The following is a 27,754-nucleotide window of genomic DNA, read 5'->3' on the forward strand; positions in this document are numbered from 1 at the left end:
GGGCCGTGCTCCGCACCCTCGGGGCAGCGCCGGGCCCTCCCCTCCCGGCCGCCGAGCGCCCCCTTCCCCGCCCCTGCGCCGGTGCCGGTGCCGGGCGGGGGGCGGTGGCAGCGAGGGAAGAGGGATGAGGTCATCCTCTTTCCCGGCGTCAGTCAGCTGGGTGGTGGCGGCGGGTGCGGGCGGAGGCGGGCGGGGAGGCGGGTGCGGGATGCGCTGCTCCGGGCAGCGCAACCCTGCCTGCTCCCGGCTCGAGCAGAGCGTGGCGGCGGCGGCGGCCCCGGCACCACCGGCCCCCGCGGAGGCGGCGGCGGGGCGGGCGGGCTGAGCGCGGCTCCCCGCAGACAGGCGGCGCTGCGGACGCGGCCGCCGCGGAGGAGCCGCCCGCGGGCGCGCAGCCCGGCGCGGAGTGGGGACAGGAGACGCGGGGAGCGGCGGGTCCGCGGCGGCGGAGGGCGGGAGGCAGGAGTCAGGAGGCGGAGGAGGAGGAGCAGGAGGAGGCGCGGGATAAAGGAGCGCTCGCTGCTCCCGCTCGCTCTCCAGCGGGGCTGAGGGAGGCATCATGGCCGCGAAGTCGGACGGGCGGCGGAAGATGAAGAAGGGCGGCGAGGTGGCGTTCACGCCGCTGCAGAACTCCGAGCACTCGGGCTCCGTGCAGGCGCTGGCCCCGGGGCTGCCCGCCGGCGCCGGGCCGGGCGGCGGCAGCGACGACGACGAGGCGCCCGGGGGCGGGTGCTGCAGCGGCGGCGGCGGTGGGGACGGCTCGGGCGGCGGCTCCCGGTGCTGCTGCTGCTGCTGCAGCGGCGGCAGAGGAGGAGACGGCGGAGGGGGCGGTGGCGGGGGCTCCCGGGGCTCGGGCGGGGGCTCGTCCTCCTTGTGCCTGCGGCTGGGCAGGGAGCAGCGGCGCTACTCGCTGTGGGACTGCCTCTGGATCCTGGCCGCCCTGGCCGTGTACTTCGCGGACGTGGGCACCGACATCTGGCTGGCGGTCGACTACTACCTGCGGGGCCAGCGCTGGTGGTTCGGGCTCACCCTATTCTTCGTGCTGCTGGGCTCCCTCTCCGTGCAGGTCTTCAGCTTCCGCTGGTTCGCGCACGACTTCAGCACCGAGGACAGCGCCGCCGCCGCCGCCGGGCACTGCCCCGCCGCCGAGAGCAAGCTGCTGGTGAGCAGCGGCTCCGCGGCCGCGGACATCGACGCCGCTCGCCCCAGCACGCCGCAGCGACAGGCGTCCACCGCCAGCAAGGGCAACGCCACCAACAGCAGCAGCAACAGCAGCAGCAACGCCGCCGGCAGCGGCGCCGCCGGTCCCCGCGCTGGCGGCGGCCGGTCCGCGTCCTGCGCCTTCTGCATCTGGCTCCTGCAGTCTCTCGTCCACATCCTGCAGCTGGGGCAGGTCTGGAGGTGAGGAGCAGGGCGAGGGCGGTGCGAAGGCCGGGGCTTGAGCCCCTGGCCACGGGGGAACGTGCCCGGCCGCGGGCGGGACTGCGTTCGGCGAGCGGCCGCCTGCCCCACCTCGGGGTCCCTCGTCGGGACAGCGCTCCCTGGCCCGCTGGGCCGTCAGGGTGACCGGGTTCCGCGGGGCTGGTCGGGCGCGGGGTGCCGAGGGGAGCCCCGCCGGGTCCCGGAGCGTCCTGTGCTGCACGGGTGGCCGCCGCCCCGGGAGGCGCCCGGCTGCCTCCAGCCCGCGCAGCGCCAGGTGCCCAGGACCTCCTGGGAAACCTGCGCCGGAGGCTCGGTAAAATAAGGGAACCGGCGGGGAAAAGGGGACATAACCCGGTAATGCGCATCTCCTGGTCTCCTCACATGTGGCCAGGACACCTTTGCCGCCAGCAGAGAACTTCACTGGCAGTGAAGAGTTACTTTCCAGTAACGCCCTGATGCTGGGTTTTGAGATTTATGTGTACATATGCTGCAAACAGTCATCTCCTTCATGTGCATATCCATTTTCTGTATATGTGATGTATTAAGGGAATGTCTTCTAAATCAAACTTTTGAGTAGCAGTTCTCAAAACCATCTGCAAGCGTACTGTGTGTTATGGACACGTACTGTGCATTATGGAAAGGATGTGCTGAAGTAGGTTGTGAAAGGCACTTGCTGAAAAAGGAGATGACATCATAGTTTTCAAAAGTAAAGTTTTCCTTCAATTTTAGCAAATTTCTGGGAAAAATTCATATGGAGCTGAATGCCCTGCAAATACATTTAGTGCTGCCTGAAAAGTGCAGAATTCAGAAGGTATAATGTATGAAGAGGTAAAACATTCATATTGAATTTTGGAAGATAGATGCTGTGTTGAAGAAGGTCATGTAGTAGGGCAAGTGCACTAAAGCAACAGCTGAAAATACCTTTTGGGTTTCTTGTCTGATGGATGGAAAGAAATTATGTCATCCTTCTGTTTTGGAAACACTGGAGACTTTTCACAATTACTTCACTAGAGAGTTTAATTTGTTGTTGCTGTAAACTTCTAATGGTGGCACTTTTAATATCCATCTCATCCTTTAGGGCAAAGACTGTCTTTTGCTTTGTTAGTGCAGTATCCAGTACAGCTCAGTTCTGCTTGTGGCCCTTAAGCATCAAGGAGTCCAAGTGCTGCTAGATAATTGACCAAAGATCTTAGGATGCCAGAACTAAGTATCTTTCGCTTTCCAGAGTATTTGGTTCATTGTAACAAATGCAATTTCCTAGACTTGTGAAACTAACTCAAAGTTACAAGTGTGCTTGTATTTACAATGACATGACTTGAGAGGGAAGCAGAATTTTGAACAAAAAGTGATGCTTTGTTCCAGATCTTGAACACTTGTAAGCTCCTTTATGTTCTACTTTCACAGTTGTTTAACAGAAGTTTAGGACTTTCTGAATGCGATGGTTTTTGTGTAATGTTTAGTCCCCACCCTGCAGAGATAGAAAAGTAAGTACAGTGGCTTAAATTGTACTTAGAAATTCATGTTGGTACTCATACACATAGAAATCAAACAGTGTGGATCATGCTGAGTGACACAGAAGAGAGTTTTACAAGGTCTGGTGTCACGACTCTGTATTGGAGAACACAAAGAGCAGGGAGGGCTGTGGGTGGAGCAGGGTGGGATCCAATAAAGTACAGCTCTTCTGTCAGATGAGGTGTCTGGGATTTAGAGCACTCCAGCTGCTTGCTTCTTGATGAAGCACAGTGTCTTTTAACATAAGATTTGCTCCTTGTAAGAGCACCTAGTCCTCTATATTTAAAGCTAGATGAGTCTCTTTTGATCATAAGTAGCTTTTCTTCATGTTTTATATGCGGCAGTGTAAGACTACCTGAATATTAAACTGATGAGGCATGTTAGGGCATTATTTATGGTTTAGCCTGTTACACATTTTTTTTTTTTTTAGCCTGTTACACTTTTCTTCTTTTCAGTGAAACAGAGCCATCAAGTTGCTTGTCTGTCAGTAACTTCGTAGTACTTATTTGCAGTTTTCCACAAACTTAGAAATTATATGGTCAGCAGTATGGAGTGTTTCGTATCAGCACTTCATAACTGATTAAAGTGGCTCCATTTTATTTCCCTACGTATCTTCCTGATTAGGGAGAGCCTTTGGAGACATCTACAGCTAATAATCAGCACCAAAGAGGAGAGGTCATATCAACCCTGAGAAACTCTGCACATAAGCATGGTATCAGAACCAACATGATCTGTAGAAATTTTCTGTAAAATAGTGTCTTTAATCAGACACTTAATCGTTCAGAATGTTTGTTCCACAGTGTAACTGTGCTCAAGCACTGGCTTGAGCAAATAGCTCAAGCTATTTAGGCTGAAAGATGATCCAAAGTGTTTTCCAGCTGCCTGTGTTTGGAGACTAACTCCTTTGACACAGCTGAACAGACCATGCTGGCTGAGTGAGCACCACAAGTGCACACGTAGTGGGGTCACCATCAGTTGACAAAACCTGTTACCCTTTGTTCTGTGCCTCTCATTAAGTTTCCTCTTAGCTTTCATATTTTTCCTTCTCTATTTCTTTTGCCCCTGGTTAAAGCTCTCCTGTAACTACATTTAAGTTTTCTGTTACTTATTGCACTGAATCTCCCACAAGTAAAAATGACAGTAACATGTCCATCATTTCTCTATCAGGGAATGAGGAGAAAGTTTGCTTGTGCCTGATTCTCAAGATACTGAAACTGGTGATCATTCTGGTTTTGTGTGGTATTTATTGTCTTCTGTCTCCTCTTAAAATGAATTAAATCTTGAGGTCTTCAATTTTCCTTTATTTGTCCCATTGCAAAAGGTTTTGGGGGCAACTGTGTCAACCTCTTATTTAAGGAAGCCATCCTGAGGAATGAGCGGTACAACTGACAATCCCAATGTTCTTAATATTCTTGAATTAAATAAAAAAAGGTGTAAAAATATGTTTTTAGTGATTAGTTCTGTCAGAATGACTTTTAACAATTTCAAAGCTTTTCCTTTGAGATTAATTTTTTGTTTACAAATATACTGAAAGCCAGATCATTGAAAATGATTATGTGTTAATTTTGACTAAAATGTGCTAATGGGAAATGAATGAGGTCTTTAATGTGGTATGGAACAATACTAGAAGTAGGCAATCTAAAATTACTAAAACAGTTTTTATTCCTAGAGTGTGAAAAAGGAGAGCTGCAGGAGCAGCTAAGCTGCCAATCAGTTCTGAATAAAAATGTAATTTTTTTTCTTTTGAAATTGGTATAACTTTCACCCCAAAAAAACGATGGAATATCAAATTCCTCCTTTTTGAAGAATATTTTTTTTTTCCCTCTGGGGTTTGGCTGTTCACAGACTTCCTGATAACACTGTCCACTTGTTAAAATTCCAGTGAAGTCTCTGAGGATCTGCTTGCCCCAGCAGAGTGCAGCAACTAGGCATTTGTTAGCAGCTAATTTCACATTAACATATGACCATTGATGAGATTCTACCTTCAGAGATAGACACAGGTACATTTCCTTATCCATATTTCCAGTGTGTTCTGCTTTTTACCAATATATGGGCATGGAAACCACACTATGGAGCACTCTTCTCCCAAGTATGTGCTGTAAGAAAACTGTCTTATTATTAGCAGACTCTGGGGGGGTACAAGCAGGATGTAATGCACAGGGTGTTTCTATCCCATTCAAAGGAAGAAATGGAAGTGGATGCTTTAATTGATAGTCTGTAAGGACTATGTAGATGTATGTGGGCCAGTAGGACTCAGATAAACTACTGCCCTTTGAGCCTGGCCTGAGAGTATGTAACCACTGCCCTTGAACATCCCTTTGATTCACTAAACTTGACAGGCTTAGCCCTGACTTTCAGATTTTGCAGTGGATAGCAGGACTTGGTGACTGCGTGTAAGAGATCATAGCGTTCACTTGGCAACTGTGGAGCTGGTTCAGTTCCTTAAAAAAAATTTTCTGGCTGAGGTTCCTTTGGTCTGGCAGGATCAGATAGCCATGCTCCTGAAGCTAGGTAAAGGGATCCTGAGGGTCAGCTCTGGGGGGGGGTGTGGGTTGTGGGAAGTTGGGTGAGCAAGAGGAGGAGACTGGAGGACTTGCTGGTGCCCATCTTGTGGTGTCTGGAAAGCAAGTAGCTCCCTGAGACCACTCTTGTGCCTTGCAGCAGGGTGGTGTGAGCAGGCTGCCTTGGTGCTCCGAGTGCTTGGGAGTTCCCACAGTGTCTATCATTTTGTCTGAAAGGCTGCAGTCAAAGTGCCTGAGAGGGAACTGTCAAGTTTCAGCAGCTAACAAGGCCAGAGGAAGGGTGAATCATTGGAAAGAAGAGGACTGGAAATTACCCTTTTAACTTATTTCTGGATATACAGCAATACTGAGATGATTGAGCATATCCCTCTCAACAGAGTGAGGGGGTTTGACTGAGACTTCCTAGCTCTGTGGGAAACCACCTAGAGAAGGAGGAGGAGACACCAAGTTGATTACTTGTTTTTCCAGGTGGCATTGTCCAGGACAGTTGTCTGTTCCAAAGTGGGTCTTGTTCCCTGGCAAATAATGCTATGGTTTAGCTATCTCTGTTTATGTGTAATACTACGAAGCCATTATTTTCCTTATCCTTCCTGGTTCTTATTCAGAAAAAAAAGGAGTTGGAGCAAGGTTGTAAAGGTGATGCTGGATTCTGAGAGAGGGTGCGTTGTAATTTCTCTGGTGCCCTGTGGAAACATTTTTCACAGGTCTGGATCATCTGCCAAAGAAATGTCATTGCTTATGACATAACCTTCACTTCTGCAATAGTTTGATGCTCTTAGAAGTAAAAAAAAAAAAAAAAGGGAAATGGTGTCTGCCCTGCATGTGAGAAAACCTTACAACTTTTTCAGGTGCTCACCACTGAGCAGGACTGGCCCCCTAAACTGGAAGTATGAGCAAGGTAGTTCAAATTAAGAAAAACATCATCAATATTAACCCAGCTCAACTCCAAACTTAAATAGGTTCATTTCTTTTTGCACTTTCGATCTACATAGTGGTTTTGACACTTTTGTTCAGCAGCAGTGTAGGACTTTGGTGTAGTTATGTGGTCAATAATTCCAGCTGCCACTGGACTTCACATTAAGATGTGATAATATCTCAATCTGACACCAGTTTTTCTCACTGTTTTGAAATCTGTCAGATAATTTATCACATGGAGTCCAAATTTATGAATCATAGCCATTTCCTAGACAAGATTATTGCATATCCTCCCCATCTGTCTCTAAGTGTAGTGAAATGCTGCCACTCAGCAATGCCATATTTCTTTTATTGAGTTACTGCAGTGCTTGAGTTAAAGTCCTACTGACTAACTATTTTGCTTGCTGTATCTTTAGGTCTCAGGAAAGGTTATGGGCTGTCAGAAACAGGAAATAAAGTTGTTGGGTTTTTTTCCCTCTCAGCAGGATTAGAAGGGGCAGCCCACCCTTTAAGTGACCACATTTAAACTTTTGGTAATATATTCAGCAGAATAAATATTCAAAATTTTTTTATTTTTTCTTTCCTTTTTTTCCTTTTCTTTTTTTCTTCTTTTTTTTCTGAAGACAGTGGTATGCAGATGAAGTCTGTACCTTTCATATTTTTTTTGGAAACACAGAAGTGAAGCTTTACTATGTTCTTAAAAATCCCTTACAAGTCTGCATACAAATCAGATTTGGTATTCAGTTTATTCTAATAACCTTAGCTATGTGTAAAAGATGCTGATGTACTTTAGAAGAAAGATACTGTATGTTAATAATTAACAAGCGTTCTCTCTGTAGAGAATATTTATCAGTTACATAAGTTTTCAGATTTTCAAAGGACTGCTTAAGCACTAAAATTTCTGATCACTCAATTGGCTTAGTAGGAAAACGAATATTTTATACACAGAATGCTTTCTAGAAACTTATATAGGGGAAGAATTTATATTTGCCTTTTTCCAAGAGTGGAAAATTGGTAAGATTGCAAGGGTTTGTGTTTCAGAGGATTCCATGTCACCATATATATAGATATTGTTCTAGAGTCCTCTGATGCTGTGAAGGAATGACTATTCGTACATACCACAAATTCGAAGAAATGCTTCACATTACAATTTGTTTCTAAATGTTATAAACTTGCAGAAAGTTCTTGAAACCAGATGAGGGTTTGGTTTTTGGTTTTTTTTTTTGTTTTGTTTTGTTTTGTTTTGTTTTTGTTTTTTTTTTTTTTTTTTGTTTTTTATTAAAATTTCTGTTACTTACATCAGGGAAAGTATTTATTGCTGGAAGGTCAGTTTGCATGTCCACAGTTCTTGTGGGAAAGCAAAAAAGTATAACACCACAGCATGATCTGTAGCCTCAGTTATCCTCCTTCATTCTTCAGGTTATTTACATTGCAGTTTAACTTGTTCAGGAGAGTATTCTCCTTGTCAGAGGGCTTAAGTCCTTAATATTTGTCCATAAGAACTGATTTGGCCACAAATACACAAAAGCTCTAATAAAACTAAAATTAAATCAATTCCTATGTCACTTATAACAGTGTTACCTTGTTCTTCTGTCTCTCTGTTCCAATTAAGTAGCTTTTAATGTATAGCAGATAAATCACAACAGTGACTTACATTTTCAGTAAACAGGTTGTTTGGGAGGAATTTATCAGGCACAGACAAAATCAATAGCACTTTTGCTTGCACTTCAAGTAGAAAATTTTGGTTGCTAAAGTATATTTACAAAGTGGTGCCTTTTTTTGCCAATTTTAGCACAGCTGTCAGTTGTATGCATTGTGTCAAGTGGACAGATAGGCATGGAAGGGGCAAACAGGCTATAAAAAGAATTGCTTCAATTTACTTGATTTTTAAAATGAATGGAGGCTGGTATAAAAGAGCACATGAGGGAGAACTGAGGGAGCATATAGAAAAGGAAGGAGGTTCTGAAAAGGCATGGGAATAGCAGTTAATCCTCCTAACTACGTACCTAACTCCAGTTTATTTCCTTTCAGCCACTGACCATAGAGGGATTATTTGAATAATTTCCTAAGTGACTGCTTGAGAAACTGTAGAAGCAGGCAGGAAAACAGAAGAGTTTTATGTCTGGGAAAACTCACAGCAAAAATGTCAGATACACAGAGAAAATGCTAGGTAAACTCTCACTGCAGTGAGTATTCATCTGAACAATGATAAATAAAAATGTGAGATATCAGTCTGGCATAAGCTGACAGGAGAGTACTCTAAAACATCTTTTCATAAATTTTAGAATTAAAAAATAACAGGTCTTGGATATATGTTTTTCCAAGAGATTTTACCTGAATTTTCTGACAACCATAACAAGAATTATCATCTCCCCGTGGGCTCTGATTGCTGAAGTGGTTTCTTATCACTCTCTTCATTCTGTTTCCCTGCCTGAAAGGCTGAAATGGGTTATAATGTACTTTTCCCCCACAAGATAAAATAATTGCTATATTATGTTATTATTTTCATTACTTTTCCTTTTACAACAAGCCTGTGCTGTTCAGTATGTTCATGGCATAAGGCTTGTATGGCAAGCCACATAAATCTTTTTGATTGGCAGGGATAATCAGTGGGGGTGGTTAATGTTATCAATCACAAATGATTTGATGTCACGAGTTGGAGCACATGGAGCGAGACTATTTTGTGGGGTGTTTTCAGAGGAATTTTAGCAGCCAATGATATGACAGGGAAAGTAACTACTTTTTGTTCTTCTAAAGTTGGAAGGTATGACCTAGACAAGACTAATGTACCCAGGATGGTACCAGCTGCTTTAGAGAAAAAGCAGATGTTTTATGGTGAACATAAAGTGAATTAACCTACAGATGGATGGACAGTTTTCCTTATCTCTATCAGCTGTTATATATCAGATTGATTTCTGCCATTAAAAATGAAGGTTAGCATTGCCACAGTTTTCAACATTACTCACTTTAATGGGATTTTTTCATGTAAACATCTATTCTAGGATCCTGCCAACTTCTCTGAGTGGCGTTTTTCCATGTATAGTGCATAGGATCAGTAGATTACTTCTTGCAGGTCCAAGGAAAATGCCTTTAAATATCAAGCACCAGACATCAGAGAGATCTATGCACGCATAGAAAGCAACGAAAGCCACTATGCCGATATTTTCACTATTTAATAGTGGCTTGGGAATGACAAGCTTTGTCATAATAAATGTGTGTGAGCTTTTAGCTAAAAGAAGGGTATGGATAGAGTTGTGTCTTTTCCTATTTTTCTTCAACCCTAATCTTTATAGGCTCACTTTATATGGAAATATTTCTGTGAGACAGATCTATAATAGGACTTTGCTCTGAAAGCAGAATTTAGATATTCTTCAGGCATATAGACATGAAAAGATGACCTAGAAAATTTGGCTTAACAGCCTTGTAAGGAAAGCTTTTCTACAGTGAGGGTGACAGAGCACTGGAGCAAGCCGCCCAAGAAGTTTGTGGAGTCTCCTTCTCTGGAGATATTCAAAACACGCCTGAATGTTATCCTGTGCAACTTGCTCTATGAACTTAATTTAGCAGAAGACTTGAACTATATGGTCTCCAGAGGTCCCTTCCCACCCCAAATATTGTTATTCTGTGACTCTGTATGAAGTTACTTGAGGAAGTTAAACATAATGGACCTTAATGTTCAACTTGTAAGCTGCCTAGAGGCTTGTATTCCTGCATTTTAGCTGTGTCCAGAACCTCCCTAGCACACACAGCCTGAGTTCCTCCTCATTTAAGCCCTCTGCAAACCAGACACTGGGCTGCAGCAGCACCAAAATCCCCTAGTGGATCCAGTTGGCAAGCATTGTTTAAATCTGCTTTATGAAGAATGATGAGCTTATATCCCCAACAAATAATTGCTGACTCTGCCTTGTTTTATAGTGCTGGAGAAATGCCCCTTGTGATTTGCTCAGATTTTAGGAGACTTGAGTCCACTGCCCTTTCCAGCTGTGAGGCGTCAGTTCTTGTCTCCCTGAGTGGTTTCTGCACTGATGCTTAGGCAAGGCTGGATGGGGACATTTGCTGCCCTTCCTGCTGGAGCTGTAACATAACACTGACAGAAATGTCATGTTTGTGAGGCCACAGATGAAGACCTAATAGGACATTGTAATGAGACCAAAAACAGATTTCCATGTCTTTCTTCTTTACTGCTTAATTAATTTTTTTTCTACCTTTTTCCACCCTTTAACCTTCTCTCTTTCTCTTACCCTAAAAGTACACACCAGTATTTGTGTTTACAAACACTCATGCTTCATGTATAGTATAACCACAAAGAACACCATAATACAGATCTCCATGAAAATGCCTGCTTAGCTTATAGGAGTAGCTCCAGATGAACTGAAATAGCTGAAGGATTGGTTTATTCACTTTTTCATCAACCTTTCTTTGTCATACGTAATCAAACGTAGAAAAAGAGATATAAGAAAGCTTTTTTTGATGTGTACACCCAGAAGTTTTTTCACACTTTTGCTCTGCAATTTCTTGCAAAAGTGAATTAAATAGCAATATAAAAAATGCAATTAAAAAATTGCTTGAGTTCCTGGTTCTTGCTCTGAGTTGATTTCCTGATAACATTTTTGTAGCTGATTTTTATCAATGTAAGCAGAAGTTTCGTGGTTAAAATAAAACTGTATTTTCATGTCCCAGCTTCTTATTTATCAACTCACCTCAAGCTCCACAGTAGGTGGAGCCCAGCTTTTCAGTATGCATAATTTTGGTTGGTTTTGGTTGCCTTTAGTCTGTATTTCAGAAATTAAGAACTGCACCTCCCTTTTACCTGAGTTGGAGTGGAGCTTTTTATAATAATTTTCTTAAAAGAGAAGAATATTTAAAGTGGCTCAATTTGGGCAGTCAAAACCAGAGCATACTTCTGAAGATGTTATTCTTTAGTTATCCAGTACACACTTGCAGTCGAGTCTATGGATATTATGAAGCCTTATTTCTGTAATATACTTTGAGGTACTCAGATGGAAAATGATGTAGGTAGAAACAATTCAAAACCAATCATTATTTCATTGTGTCTGTCAAAACATGTTTTAAGTTAAACATGTGAAAACATAAACACCTCTCTATAATGGACAGTAAATTGGGCTATTAAAGTAAGATTTTAATATTTTAAAGATTTCTTTCTACAAGGCTTTAAGGTTATTACACCCAGAATATGCTATATAGCTTAAAAAAAGTTCTGTCCTTCACCCCATTTCCTTCACCTACTACTTTTGCTGCTCCAAGTTAGCTCATTCCCTCTTCTTTTGAGCAGTTTTCCTTATTTGTTAGGAAATTCCTTATTTTGTGATCTGGATCCAACATGCTGTGGAAAAAAATGGTGTAAGAAACAAGGGTTAGGAATTTTTCTAAACAAAGTGGAGGTGCTAGAATCAACTTCAACCTGAAGCTTCCAAGCACTGGACATTTCAGCTTCAGAAACAATGACATGTATTGGTGATAGCAGACAAATAGGCTGAGGATAGAACATTTCCAGTAGTACTGGTGGAAACCGGACTCAATACAGAGTTATTGAAAAAAAAACTTAAATGTAAACAGAGCTCATAGAATATTAAATGAAGATGTTCTGTAAGTAAAGATTGGGTACTTACAGAAGATTTACCCAAGTTAAGCCAAATACAGTGCAGAGGATAATTAATGTGGCAGAGAGAGCTCGATAATAACAGCTTTGAACTTTTACAATAGAGCATTAATGCATGTGTCAAAAGGAGGGATTGCATTTACAGTCAACAACCATTTGTTAGCAATTTTTACCATACAGGCAAATTAAGAACTCATGATAACATTGTATGAAAATTACGTTTCTGAACGAAGGACTATGTTTGATCCTTAAGTATGCTATTCATTATTTTTAAATTTTGGACATGTACATTTTTCTATAACCTGTCTTCATTCTCTTTGTGCCACTTCTGTGGAAGAGCTACTCCATTAATAATCCAATTGGGTTAGAGAATTAATTAATTATTGGGAGTGTTCTCTTGATGGTTGGATTAAATCAAGAGGGCTGCTGAGAAAACTAGCATAGAGTGCAAAATAAGTCACCCCATCATTAGTTCCTGAGTTCATCTCAGAAGAGGCTGACTCAGCCCCTCAGGGTGGGTTTGGAGAAGCAGAACATAAAATCCCAGGAGCTGTGAAGGCTGCAACGGATAGTTGAAATGGACCGGTTCCCTTGCCAGTTTGGATCTGTTACTCTTGTGCTGTCAGGTAGACTGAGAATTTTGCCTTGTTTTGTGACTTTGTGGATGCTTTGCACTCATCAGTGTAAAAGTACAGCTCCTTTAGAGAGTGAATGCTGATCTCATAACCAAGCTGAGACAGCCCAGAGCAAGTCTTTAATCTTTGTGTATCCTTTCCTCTTCCAGTGGAACTTATTAACAGCTTCACCCATGTTGAAAAAATGGCAAGCTGAAAGAGGGTTCTGTTCCTCTAAAAACTTCCTAGAACAGCAGGAGGGTGATACGTGCAGGTTTGGGGATACTTCTGTAATAGAAGTAATGAGGAGTTGCTACTGCTTCTGGTGGTTTAAAGTCATGTTTAAAATAGAGGAGTATTTTTGAGCCGGTGCCTTTCCTCACTCATCCCAAAATCAATTCCAGACCTGGACTCAGTCCTTTTCTTGAGTCTAGCTCTCCTTACACAGCCCATATCTTCATTACACACTGTGTACTCACTCCTTCTGTGCTAAGAGCCAGAATTTTTCTACAGGTCTATCATTTATTAGGACAGGCATGTGGAATACCATACTACTTCAGAATTCATGTTAATAAGTTGTTATAATTAATTTTTTATTGTTGTTTTACAAATGGGGATTTATATAGCAAAAAAAATTATACATCCATATCTTTCTATTTGTTAAGTATCAAGTACTCTGATTGGCTTTCTTGAAGTGCATAAAGTATTGGATGGAAAGAATATTTTGAAAAATGTTGATTGTCAGCATAATTAAGTATATTTCAGTAATGACATGAAAAATTTTCCTAATGCATATGCTAGGTGGGAAATGGAAGTGTATTACATGAAAAACATAAAATTTCAAGTTTTAAATGTAATGCTATGTCTTGAAGGATTTTAAATTATCACAAAAATGGTTCATTGAGTTTGAAACAATTGGCATTTAAAATTATCAGCATGTATTAACATGGGATATTTTCAATATCTCAGCAAAACCTATATCCCTAGTTTTTAATTTTTTACCAGCACCTAAGGAGAAAAGATGGCCAATAGCTTTATTTGACAGCTGGCACTAATATAGGAGTCAAACTTAAAAGGACACTGTACATACCCATCATCATAAAAGAATGCTTACAAGTATTCTTTTGAAGTTCGCTCATGAATTCAGTTTGACTGTGTTAATGACTTGTACTGATTTTTTGAGCTTGTGCTTTATTAGTGCAAATACTTATGGAAGGTGTACTTTAAGCCTGAGTGCCAGAATATTAATCAAAACCTTAATTACATATTCAGTAGTAATATTCACAATTCATATGGGTCCTACTTAATTTCATTACTCATCCAATCAAGGATCATAAGCAATGACATATGATTTAAATAGCAAATTGTTTTGGATATTTCTAATTAGTAGGCACAAAGGATTGGTTATTAAAGAAGTTAACTTTGGCATCTTGAAAACTGAAGAACAACCTTGAAATAAGAATAAACCCAACATCCAAATCTGTTCACAGAAAATTTACTAAAAGTTTTCATGCATGCTTACTGTATATAAACTAATTTCAAATAAATAAACTACAGAAATATCATAGAAATATGTCTTCTAATAGCATTTCATAAATCACTCTTTGGAGAATTCTTCATGAATAGCAATCTTAATAGACGTAGAGAAGACAGCAGGATTTATGCTCATTTCAAGTAATTGTTTTGGGTATAAATATTGCCACTGTGACTAAAGAGTGCACTTTATTGTGAGAATACCTCTTCGACACCAATGAAACGCTAATTTGGCCGTAATGGAGAGTGTCTCACACTGGATTATCTCACTATGTGGGAGCTTGTCACTGCTTCATCTGTGCTTTCTATTCCCCATCCTCAAAAACCTGTGAAGTCTTTTGAGGGGACAAGGCTTTGAAAAGTCTGTCTGCAAACTTGAAGAACCAGTGGGAGAATTGGGTCCTTCTCTCTGTCCTGCTGTCACTCCATGCTCTGTTAAGTGTCCTTCATCTGCACTACAAGCCAAAGCTCTTTGATTCTGTGATGTACCACTCTTGATGCCAGAGGAAGGCTGCTCTGTGGCTCCCTCGAAGCTGTTTTTCCATGAGCAGTACTGGATTCCAAAAGCAAAGAAACACAAAGCCATGGGAATAGGAATGATATTAATTGCCATCACTAAATGTGTATGTACCTGGGATTTGTTGCAAGCAATTTCCTTACACAGGCTGTCCCACTTTTTTTTTTTTTAATATGACCATCATTTTAGCCTACAGATTTCAAAAAGAGAAGAAATCCGTGACTAAATAAGGTAGAATCTCAGAACCGTCAGCCATGGAAGTATCTTTTTTAATTTCCTTTTTCTCTTGGCAACTATTTTTATCATATTCAAGCATTAGCTCGGAGAGAGAAATAATGTTCACTTCAAAAGCCACTTCCTCCTCAATAAATAATTCAGAGCCATAGATTGTTCATGAGGAATTATCAACACACTAGTAGTAATTTAATATACCAAGCAATCGCACTCACTTTAGCCTACATATGATTTAAATAGAATATGACAGTTTAGGGTCTCCATTTGCCCCATGGCATGTTGGGATCAAACTTGGCAAGTGATTGCAGTGTTCTCATATCTTCTGAAGAAGTGAATGAAAGTTGCATAATTTAGAGAGGATTTCTTAATTACATGCTAAATCAGAGTTTGCTTGCTTGTGTTCTGAATCCAAATTGTTGCCCAGGACCAGTTTAAAGCATGTGAATATTTTCTCTGTCCCTTGTTAACTAGCATCTCATGAACTTGTCACTTTTTTTTAACTTGTTGAGTTATTATTTTGAGGCAGTGTTTCAGTATATTAGTTACCTTTGATTTATCCTGTGGGTGAAAGGTTGTGCCTCTCCTTCCTGAACTGTCTCACACGTGGGATCCATCAACTGAGGACAACGTGATTTCTGGAAGTTTTACCTCTTTTGCTTTTTCAAAGAGTCAGTTTGGTTTCTTTTACCTTCCTTTGCCACTAGTAGCTCAACACCACTGAATGTTAGCTACTGGTGGAGATGGGAAAATTTGTGTTTCTCACGGTCATAAACAGGTGTGGTGAAAAAGAGACAAATTCCTTCTCACTCTAATGCTTTTGCCCATTGATAGGAAAATGCACAGCTGGTAGTATATCAATGGCATATGTGTCATGTACTACTAGAACTACAGAACTGCCATACCTGAACTCAGGTTAGGATTTCTCTTTTCCTACACTGCTTTTTCTGGAGTGGCTCAAATGTGTTCACACTGGTTTGTCACAAATTTGGCATAAATTTTCTTCTGTTTTGGCTGAATGACAACAAGCACTTCCATGAAGGTTTATGGCTGTAATCATTTAAACCATAGCAATTTATCTTCTATCCATGGAAGTGGGTTTGTATGGAAGGCAAGGGATGCCTACAACCAAGAAATGTCCAGTACAATGCTTAATTTTATGCATTTGCCCTTTGTGTTCTCTACAGTCTGTATCTTTTGTTAGGTAGCCTTCTATCTATGACAGTGTTTATGCCAAAGACATATAATGAAATCATACACAGAGACTTGTAACTGTCTAGGTGATAAGAGGCACTCCAGGACTGTATTTCTCCAGGAAGACAGCAGATTGAAGTTGAGACTGAGGAATAACATGTTTTCCTGTGTTCTTGTGAAGAAAATAATTGCCCTTCAAACTTGTATAATATTCTCCAATTCATCGGGTTGATAAGGTAAAAAGATAGCCAGGGCTTCTCTCACAACCTGTTTGCCCACAAGGAAGGCTATAGCTGAGTAATTTTTTCTGCAAAGTTCCACTACAATCTGAATAGATTTAGGAACGGTTCAAGGGGAGCCATACCCTCTTCATAGGAATCCCTGCTTACTGGAGGAAAGGTAACACCACAGGTTTTGGCTCATTGCTGTGAGTGTAATGCTGGTCTTGTTATTTAACTTAGTGGTTAGCTGGGTCTTTCGTGAGATCTCCACCTGAGATTTTCATTTTGGAAGCACTTTGCTGATCATACAGCATGCATGGAAGGAGCAAGGAACATTAGGTCAGTGACATGTAAAAGTAAGAAACATTAGGTCAGTGGTGGATGTGTTTCTACTTTGATTTAAAGTGTCTTTAAGATGTTCAGAAATTTCCTTTTTGTTCCAGTGGGATAAGAGATTGGATGCATGATGGAGCAATGGTGATCAGCACATAACTCATAATGCCACAAGGGATGTGTTTGAAGCATCAGCCGTTATTGTGCAGCTGGATGAAAGAAACATCTAAAGACATATTCTTCTTGTCTGACTCAGAAACTGGTCTCAGGTTGGTGCTGACACATCTGGAAGAAGGACTTTAAACATATATATATGTATATAATAGGTGCAAGAGGAGGAGAATGGGGAAAATGAGGGTAGAACAGTGGATATAGAATTGTTAACAGGAATTTGGTTAGCAAAGAAAACTCGAAGGTGCTGATAAGTTATCAGTGGCACATTGCTGCTAGGATGGTACTTGATCTGTTCAGTGGCTGAGTGTTGTCCCTAACAAAAGACGTGAAACATGGATACAGACTTGGCAAAGATCTGTGCAAGAAAAGAGAAGAAGTGGAAACATCTGTGCAGGACTTGAATCATGTGAATTCATGACTGGAAATAGGGACTTGAATGTTGGATGCTACCAAGAAAAGAGAACTGAAACTAGAGACCTGCTGGTATGCTACTGAGTATTAATGATACGATAACTTGAAAGAGGGGGATATATGTGTTTAAAAACTCATTTTTTAGAAGGTCTGCAAAGGTGGTTTACCTGGGCTAGCACTGGGCTGCTTGAGTAGTGTTGTGAAAAGGGAAGGGTAGGCATTCCAGAAATCTGTGAAAACGTTATCCATTGTGGGGGATTTAAACTGCTTAAATGGGTGCTGGAGAGCACAACATGTTAGTAACCATCATAGGTGTTTTCATGTGGTAGCTAAAAGTCCTCATCAAGTAGCTAACGTATTAGGATATGTCACAGTGTTCTGGTTTTTATGGGGATATTTTAGAACTTTTAGAATTTCTCAGTATGGAATGAGGACACTATGGAAGACTGATAACACTGAATAACCTTCAACAGCATGATCACAGATAACTTCCTTTTATGTTTCTTGAACAAAAAACGTTGCTAAAGGCTTTGTTCTGGTTTGGTTATTTCCCCAAAAGAGCAAAATTTCATAACTGAGGCAATTGGCTAGTAAGAGAAATTTGCTCCAGCAAATATATAAAGAAATCCTAAATTTCTTTTAAATTAATAATGCTAACACTGCAGGGAATCTGAACATCAAAAAAAGAGAAAAAATTGTAGGGTGTAGCTCTTAAACAAAGTGTGTATTTGCAACACCATTAGGAACCTGCAAATAATGCCTTGCCACCTTGCCATCTTTCCTTCCCAGTTCTTTAAGCAGCACTAAGGCTCAGAGGTCATTTGGAGATAAAGTGAGACTTTCCAAATCCAAGCTGATCTGGCCTTTACAGAAGAAAACCCCAAATAGCAAAACACTCTTCAACTATGTAACAGGGACAGAAAAAGGAAGAAAGACAGCTGTTAAATTATGAGAGGGGATGTTAAAGATAATCTGGATAGACTTGGTGATTTCCCTAATTTTTCATTAAAGGCAATTATATATTTATATAATCTATACTTTAGCATAGTGGTAAAGGGTAGACAGATAATGTATATGATGATAGTAAAAGAGAGATAACCACAACTGCAGTGAAAGCAACAGTAAATTAGTTTGTCTTTGAAAAATCAAAGGGAATTAATAATTCCAATTCCAGAATACTGAAAGAGCTGGTGAATTGCATCTGTATTTTAAATCTGTTAGTATAAATGTGGTACCATAAGACTGGAAAACAGCTACATATTTAGGAATCTGAGAAATAAAATTATTCATCAACTATCCATCAATGAGTAAGTGACACTATAAGTGTCATTTCCTTTAAAAAACTTTTGTGAAGTCATACAGTTAAAGGACAAGGGCAGGGAGAAAGAATTAAAGTGTAACAGGGTTTACTAAAGATCAACACTGCCAGACCGACCAGAGAACTTTCCCAGTACTCTACTGAATTTTATAAGGAAAGGCAGTGAGTGTGCTGAGTGTCTTCTGTCTGGCAAGGAAAGTACCGTAATGCACCCTGGAAGTTTTCAGTAGAGCTGGACAAGAAGGGGATTAGCAAGAGTCTGTAGAGTATGAAAGGAACTAATTCCCTAGCAGGTGTGTTTAAGTACAACCAATGCAGCTGAATTATAAGGGGCACGGTGTGGCCACAGCCATGGTTTCACTGAATAACCCAAAGCTCATGGCACACTGAGAGCTTACATCCCTGCTGTTAGCCTCTTCCTTCTCATCCTCTCATCCAGAAGACATATGTTTAAATCACTGCATTACCATTCTGCCAGAATTTCCAAACTATAGCTCTTTTTGTTTTCAAAATTCTGAATTTTATATCAGATAGAAGTTTGCATTTCACAGCCTAGTCTGAGCATATTGGGATTTTGTTTATTCTCCAGGCAGGATCTGAGCAGATTAAAAAAATTGCTGGTAGAAATACAGTCAAAACTAATTGAGTCTTTCTACAGTTTGATTTTGCTCCACAGAGACGTATTGTCACATGTTATGAAATCAGGGGGTTTAAAAACTTCAGAGTCAATGATTTAAGCTTCTGCTCGACATCTTCTCAAATAGGATTCCAGCTTGTATATTTATGGCATACCCCGAGACCACAGTTAAACTGGAGATTCCATATGTTGTGGCATGCCATAAAATTTTGCTTAAGCTTTGCAATGACGATATATATCCAGGACCAAGTTTTTCAGTTTAGATACCTAGCCTTGGTGAGAGTTTGCTGACTGCTCATCACCTGGGAGCATTCAGGTGTTTAGTTGTGTGTTGCAATGTGATGGAAGAAACTGATGTCACTGAAGGTTGAGTAACTTTATATCATTGATATCCAAAGTGTAGGGATAAACTACTCCAAACAAAAGCTAGTCTGCGTGGTTTTGACCACGTGCCTTGTACTTTGAAAGACTGCCTGCTTGGGGTTTTAGGGTGCTTTCATCAGTTCCTGCAAATTGAGGTGCATGTGGGTTTTGTGTGTGTAGAATTTTGTAGTATCTTTAAATCAAAATGTGGAAATAACATCATGTTACTGCTGAAATTACTTTATTTTAATTTTAATACTTTGAAACATTCTCACCTGCCACTGCAGAATAAGCACAACAGCCAGAGAACGAGATTAAATGAGAAAAAGAATGGTATTGCATCACTGGGCCAAAATATATATTCCCTGTCTACAATTGTAATGACACAGGTATATGTCAAATAGTGTTGAAGTACTTTCTTTAGGCTGTGTTCAGTAGTGTTTGTTGACTGGTTCATACTAGAGTTTTTTTAACCTCAGATGTGGATGTGTGATGTTTCCCTTGTTTTATGTAAATCTAAGTGCTAGGTGATTCAGAAACTGAATAAATCTGAAAAAGATGCTTATGTCTGAGTCTAGAATGCCTTCCCTCTTGTGCAGAGTGCCACAGCCCTACGTAATTAGGTGGTACTTTACTGAGTGTCAAACCAGTTTAAAGTACAAAAGGTAAGTGGGTACATTACCCTGCGTTCTGGTCTGCAGGCAGCGGCACCCCTGCTTTAGGCTCCACATGAAGTCCCCACAGGCTTAATAATGCGTCCAACTCCTTTAATCAGGCTTCTGACTCCCGTTCAGAAATTCACAAAGCATGTAGTATCTTAGTCAACCGAGGGGAAAAAACTAAAATATAGGATCAGGCCATTAAGTTGTATAGTAAGGTTGCTAATAATAATCACAAAAGGGATTACTCAGTCACTGAGAGCAGTAAAGCAGTGGAACTTTTTTTTTTTCCAAAAAGTTGGGATTTTTGTTTGGTGAATAATGCCTCAGCAGTCCTCACAGTGAAGAGATGTGGACACAGCTCTGGTCCTGCAAGCACCATGCCACCTGTACTAAGCAGACATACAAGCAGATGAAGAATCTGGCCAGTGCTTACTCAGCTCAGACAAATTCAGTTGCATGAGTGAGACAGAGAAATAGATGACTGAATAAATCAAGTATTAAGTGTGTGTAATATGAAAGAAAATTATTTGGGGCTTACATTGCTTCTTTTTCTGGTTTTTTTTTTCCTTCTTTTTAAAAAGGTAATTATCATTCATTCAGATACAGCAAAATATTGTTGGACCAAAAGACTTGGGCTCATAAGTAGAAACAAGGCACCTTGGATGGCAGATTAGTTTGCCCTGCTAAACCATCCAGACTTGTATAGTCTGCTGATATTCTGTATTTATATACTTATTGATTAGAAAACTAACTTAAAAACTTTCAGACGTCAACAAAACTTAGTCCAGTTCTGGTTTATACTAGTGGAATTTTTGCTGAAAAACAGGACACATTTCAATAGCAAGATTAGCTAGACTGTGAAATATTACCCCTCAGGGAAGTTGTAGGAGACCAGTTGCATGGATCATTTAAATGCAATTAGAAAAGCCAGCAGAGGATGGAACCAGGCAATTCCCTCTCCCTGCCCTCCTTTGCTTCCTCCCCAAATAAGTTTGAAAAATGTCATTTGGGGAAATAATAATGGAGTCAGGTTGAATTTAGCAAATATTTTTGGCTGAGAAGGGACAAATTTGAAGACCTTTAATTCCAGTAATTTTGTGAAAATGCCTGCATGTTAGGGAGAAAAGTTTCATGCTAAAAATGCAACTTGTCATTTTGAAATTTTGTGTTTTCATTTATGAATTGGGTCTTACTTGTTCCATGTTGATGCAAGAGTACATAATTATATTTTTCTTTTCCTTCTTCCTTCTTTCCCCAACATCAGATTTTAATTAAGCTATTCTTTTTTTTTTTTTTTTTTTTTGGTCATCTCATTCAAACAAAGAATCTGTTATTTGCACTGATCTAGCAAGTATAATGAGAAATCAGTTTCAGGCTGATAGGAGGACAGACTTTATGTCTTTTCCTGGGAGATCTCCTTTCATGTAGAGCCTGTGATTTACAGGCTGAGTTGGCTGTCTCACCTTAAGTAATGCCTTTAGTAGCTTTCAAGTTTGATTTTTCTGAAAACCTGGTGATGGGTATCAACAACTTCAGTTTCAGTATGAAGTACATTTTTGCATTCCCTCTCAAAGTTAAGGTTTAAATATCTGAAATTTGGTGCTTAAAGCTAAAGCAGTTATAAATAGGAGTAAAAAGACCAAGAGGATTTTTAGTGGTTCATAAGTCTTAGATTTCTTTTCTGAACAGGGAGGAATTTTACCCACTGAGCCCTGGACGGTTTTCTCCCATGCAACTTCCATTGTATGGATGTCAAATTCTCTGACAGATGGGGAAGAATTGAAACCAGAGAGGCTTCATAAAAATAAGAATTTTTGGGGCTACTGGGACTAGCACTACAATATTTAGCAATTCATTGTGAAGCAGCAGATGTATAATTCGATATACATAACATCATTAATCATATTTCTTTCTTAAATGGTGATTAAAAAGAAGTGCTTAGAAATGAAAGTTGCCTACAAAAGCTTGTTTTTGTCTCATTACTTCAGGGGGGTGGTTTCCCCCCTCTGTTGCTGTCTGTTTTTAATTAGGGAAGTAGAGATGGATGTGTAGAATTAGGTTGCACAAAATCTCATCTGAATTCTTAATCATAAATGATTAAGATGAAGATTTATAGCACAGATTTTGACATGCTGGCTGATAAAGCAAGGTTAATAGAGCTATATTCTCCCCAGTTATGAATTGTCTGGGAAAGCAGGCAAGACAATAGTGTCTACAGACATTAGAGGGCAACAAGATCTCCAAGAATGTTCTTTCCCTTCTTTATTTTTAGAAAAAAATTTGCCGATTGTCTGATGTAATATTAAAAGTTCCATGAGAGAAAATTTAAACAGAAAAACCCAAAAATCGAAAGGCAAATTATTTTCTAATGAAACATACAGCTGTGGATTCTAATAAAAGGATAACAGCAGATCTGTTTTATTTGAAAATTCTGAGATGTTATTTGATGGAATAGTCTGCTAATGTGATACAGTATGACCAAGGTCACATATTTTCCTATCCCGTCTAGTGGTACTTTTTTGGATTGAAGATTACTGAGTTGCATGTTCTACCCACTCTATAGAGTATAAGACCATTGATGTCTCCAGGACCACGTGAGTTGGAGAGGGTCGCATGTCCTTGCTACACAAATAACTGAAAAGTTATTACGAAGTGCAGTAGTAACACAATTATTAGTACATTGTTCATACAATATATTCTCTTATAATCTCCCTAAGAAGAAAGAATAATTGATTAATTATAACACTGCTCTGGAGGACCTGAACTATCATTAGATAATACTTGATTTGTTGTAGGAAGAATTGAAAATCCAAAATTCAATCTGAAATTCAGTTCAGACACTATCTCTCTGGAAACATTCTCTCTGAGAACATTGTAGGCATCTTATTTCAAACTATACATTTATGACTAAAAAAAAGGGGAAAAAAGGACATGTAGAAATATCTCAGCATTAATAGAGCTGGTCAGCTTGTTCTGGATCACACTGGCTCTGCCAGGGATCTAGAAATTAAGAAGTGTTCCACACACCTGTTGTGGGGATGCAGTGAGAAGAGAGTCTGCAAGGTTGTCAGTGGATATTTCTGGGATCAGAATCTCTGAAATCATGAGCTCAGATGTTGTTTCAGGTTCTGTGGTAGCACAGGTACGATGCCACTTGGCTTTGTGTGCTACCGATCACCCTGTGGTTGTCTCAGAGCGGGGCTTAGGACAGGGTACTCACAAGTACCAGCATTGGCCAAAGTGTACTGCCGCTCATGTCAGTGACAATTTTTACCAGGGCCTTTAAAATGAGAGCTAGGAGATTGACATTTTTGAAAATCTATGGTATGGGAATTCACAAAGACTGCATTTATCCTAGGAAACCTCATCTTGCCTTCAGCTTGGAGGAGGGAGTCTCCCCCAGGAGGGGAGTTGATGGCAGAAGACTGGTTATAGCTGCTTGGTGCTTTGAATTATTACCCTGGAAGAGCCCATCTCCCCTGCTGCCCGTAGGAGGAACCTAGGGAGCATGGGAAAAGTCAGGCACTGTAAATATCTCCCCAAGTGGCTTTCCCTGCTGTCTTCCTTACTTCTGTATTTCTAGCCCTGGGCTGTTGTTGCTGTCCCTTTCTTGCATTTGCTGACATCCCCCCTGCCATTCCCCTATCATTCTTTTTCCCTTTACTAGATTAAAGCTGGGAGTGTTACCTTTCCTGTTCACAAACGCCTCCTGTGTAACATTGATCCAACTCTGGTGGTCATGTCCTGTGATATTTATCATGTAATTTGTGTGGAGGACAGAAAGATAACTGTTCGGTACCATAGGTAGCTGTCCTTTTTCATTTTACAGGGTGTGGAGAGGATTTTTTTACCAGACTTCAAAACCCAGAGCAGTAAATGAGCTGTTTAAGCCTTTTTGTACAAGCCATTGTTCTCTCTCTGTAAAGTCAAAAGAATTGACATATCTCATTAGTCTGTTAAGCAGTACAAAGATAAATGCTTTATATATAAGAATGAATACAGATGATGATACCAGTTAATTGGTAGGCTTCATAAGTGTAAACTATAGTGTCTATAAAGAGCTTTTCCTTATATTCTCATTATATTTTGTTGGGTGTTTTTAAATTTCATAGATAATTTAGTTTTCTAAATAGATGAATACTAATATTAAGTGGTCACAGATGAAAACTATCTGCAATAAAACATAAATATTTTCTGTTCTTTGTTAAGCAGAAATGTGTTTAACTCCTGTTTTGTTTCCTTCTTATACAGTTGGAGATTTTGATATAATGGGGGTTTTAATGACTTTGCAAACAAGATGTGAGAGTCTGAATTCTCATAGGCAAGTTGTGAGTTGTGATCACTGTTCCTTACTGGCTACAAATTAATTATGAAGGCAATCCATGCTAAAATGTTTGACGTTTCTTTCTGAATTTTGTTCATCTGGATAGTTATTTACTCAAGCAAAATGAAGTTTGATACGCAAACAAAATCTTGGTATTTTTTTCTCAAGTATGTATAGATGTATGGAAGGCAGAAAAATATGTTGTCAGCTCCCAGTTAATTTGAAATTCAACCCTCCTCAGCAAATTTTGTTCCCGTATGTATTTGTTTCATTTACTTCCTGAGTCCTGTCTTAGAATATGTTTCTGTGGCTAATTACACTAAGTAGCCCCATTTGAAAGCCTGCTGAGCAGGACTGGAACTTTAACCTGTAAACTTTGTCAGGCAGAGACCATAACTAAAGTGCTTATAAAATTTGTATCTTGGCAATGATGGGTAATATGCCTGGAAGAAAACAACAGCAGAAGCTAATGAGGGGATTTCTCAGAAATTAACACAGTCAAGCAGGGTATCTGAGTTCTTGATGGGAGAGATGCCTGCTTTTTTAGTCAGAACATCGTTTGGTATGGGAATTGTGTGATGTCAGGTGAAGGGACAGCATATCCTAATGATTGGCTGCTTTACCCAGTGTATCAGCAGAACGAATAAAAGATATTTCCCATTCCTGCAAGCATTTGTCCCTTTTATCCTGAAGCCATCATGCCTCCAGCAGCACCGCTGAAGTCTGAGAGAGATTTGTGTTGCGTGCTTGGGAGTTAGTTAGCAGCACTGAACTGACAGTGACCTGTGACACAACCCAGGGGTGAAGGTACTGAAGGCAGGCAGAGGTGAAGGGTCAGTTAAGGTATGGTCCCCTTAGCAGTCCTTCCCATGCAGTTCCTGAAGGGCAGGTATAATAAATCCAGATGAGAAATGCTGTTTTATATGCACATTTTTACAGTCATAAGGGAAAAGTAAACACTTTTTTTTTTTTTTTCTGGTGAGTTCACAAAACTGCAGACAAGCAACAGCATGATTTGGTAAAAAATAAATAAATTGTTCATCTGTGTTGCCAATGTTAAAAGAGCAGATGTGAATGATTTTCCTAAAAGAACTTTCTATTCATACGCTGTAAGTCAGGAAGAGCATAATTAGAAGTTAACTAAAAATAAGAGCCAGTTTTCTTATTGACAGCTGTCAGCAAGTATCTGTAAAGCAAAAAATATTTGACCCCAACATGTACTTCTAAAATTGTTAGCTTCTAAATTTGCTGAGATGGGTCATGGTGTTGTTGGTTCTTTTGCTGCTAAGAAGTGATTACTAATGATTACATTTCCATTTTGAAGCAATTTTTGTTGAAGTACTTAGAAACTTAAAACCTTTACTGGTATTATTGGCAGGAAAATTACTTCTTCAAAGCCATTCTACTAAATGGAGTAAAATTTCCTAATAGCTTTTGATTAAAATAGTATTTTTAAAAATTTCTGAATTCTTTAAATATTTTCTGCAAGTGCTCAATTGCATTACTTCAACTTGAATGCTGTCAGTGCAAAATTTCTCTTTAAGAGACACTTGAATTCTGCCAAGAGGCAACACCCCTTCTGTTCTACACAGCGAGGTAAATAATAGGTCTTTTTCTTTTAAGAGATAGTTCTATCCAGGAAAAAAAAAGCCCCATATGCATCAGTATTCCTGCAAGCACACACAGACCTTCCCATCTGCATACTATTTGATTGTCATAAGAGAGAGCATAAGCATAAGGATTAATGCACAGACCTACATATGCTAATATTAGCCACATTCAGATCCATTGTTTCCCACTCTTTTTACAGCTATCTTTCTGGTGCTTTGTGGTGGCTTGTGATTTCAGACAGTTACAAATGTCCTTTTATACTTGGACCAATTCCACTCTCCACTAGTGATATCTTTGAGGCCTAGCAGCAGTTTTCCAGCAGTAATTTCTGAGAAGACAAGAGTTGCTTAATAACTGCATATCATTTCAGTTGATGGAAATGAAGAGGTCTCCATATGAACCCCATTGATCCTGCCTGATGTATATGAGGAGGCACGGCATGCACATTTGTGGGCCCAGAACAGTGTGCATCATAGCTCTTGGGACCATCAAGCTGCCTGACATCACCCATGGTCCTTCCTCCTGCTTTTTTGGTATAAGCCCTCATTGGAGCCTGCCTTGAATGAGAAATAAACTCTTTGGAAAATTATCTCTGCTGGTGGCTTGCTGGAGAGCCTGTGGGACCTGCATGTTTGTGAGGCTCACTGAGTCCCCCTGCAACAACAACTTTTCAGACCATTTACTCTCAGTCAGCAAGATCAATTGTTTCAGCCTGTGCTGGCAGCACAGTGCTGTTACTGGTGAGCTCTGCCTTGCACAACTCTTGTGGAAGCAGCGGGGGAGCACGGACCTCCAACAGCACAGTAAAAAATGGCAAGACAAAAAGCACTGCAGATGAAGTAAACAGTCAAGAATGGGGGCAAGGAAAAATCAGTTAAATCTTATCTAGATCTGTTAATGATATGGGTTTCCATTGGTGCCAATAATAAATAGATTGATTTCATCTGAATTTAATTCCAGGAGGCTTTAAATACAATATTTCAACAAAATTGTTTATCAAATGGCTACATTTGTTTTAACTCATCAAGCTTAACACTTCATAAATGACAGAAATCAAATGAGGATAGCTTTCTATCATGAATTTTAATTGTATCACTGCTCCATAGTTTATTTTTAAATTCTGAGAATCCTGGCCCAAGTCCAGCATCACAGCTACTGTGTACTGAAACCCTCCAAAAATGTAATCCAAATTAAATAGAAGTGTGAATCCACAGAAGTGTGAATCCACAGTGGATTAATTAAATGACATTAAACTCTCATGTGGATACTATGAATCAGAATTAAAAGTGTCTTGATTCAATTTAACTTAATTTCCAGAGAAAATGAGTTAATTAAGTGTGCTGCAATTTTGAATGAAAGTGTCTACACAGACGTTTAATATGTTTTGACTAATCCAGTTTAAAAATTAATTCAGATTAACTTTCTCGAGTGACCTTTGCACTGGCAAACCTTTGGTAACTTGATAAGAAGTCAAAGAAAGGCTAATGCTCAAAAAAAAGGACTTTTATTGCAACCAGTAGTTGAGACTTGATTTTTGTATTGGAATTTTTGTGCAATCAAGAAGAAGCTTTATTTCTTGGTTCAGAAGTTGTTCTTCATTAATATGATTCATCCTGTCAA

General features: G+C 40.2%; 1 protein-coding gene across 1 annotated transcript in view; it reads left to right on the plus strand.

Annotated features, from left to right (window-relative positions):
• The first annotated feature begins 473 nt into the window (after positions 1-473).
• The window catches only part of XKR4 (XK related 4), a 219,015-nt gene continuing 191,734 nt past the window's right edge, over positions 474-27,754 (plus strand). The window contains exon 1 of the mRNA XM_048286701.1: positions 474-1,401. Within this exon, the coding sequence (XP_048142658.1) occupies positions 560-1,401 (842 nt within the window). The 5' untranslated portion in view covers positions 474-559. The remainder of the gene's footprint in view (positions 1,402-27,754) is intronic.

Source organism: Corvus hawaiiensis, chromosome 26 (assembly GCF_020740725.1).
Source record: "Corvus hawaiiensis isolate bCorHaw1 chromosome 26, bCorHaw1.pri.cur, whole genome shotgun sequence".
Lineage (NCBI taxonomy): Eukaryota > Metazoa > Chordata > Aves > Passeriformes > Corvidae > Corvus > Corvus hawaiiensis.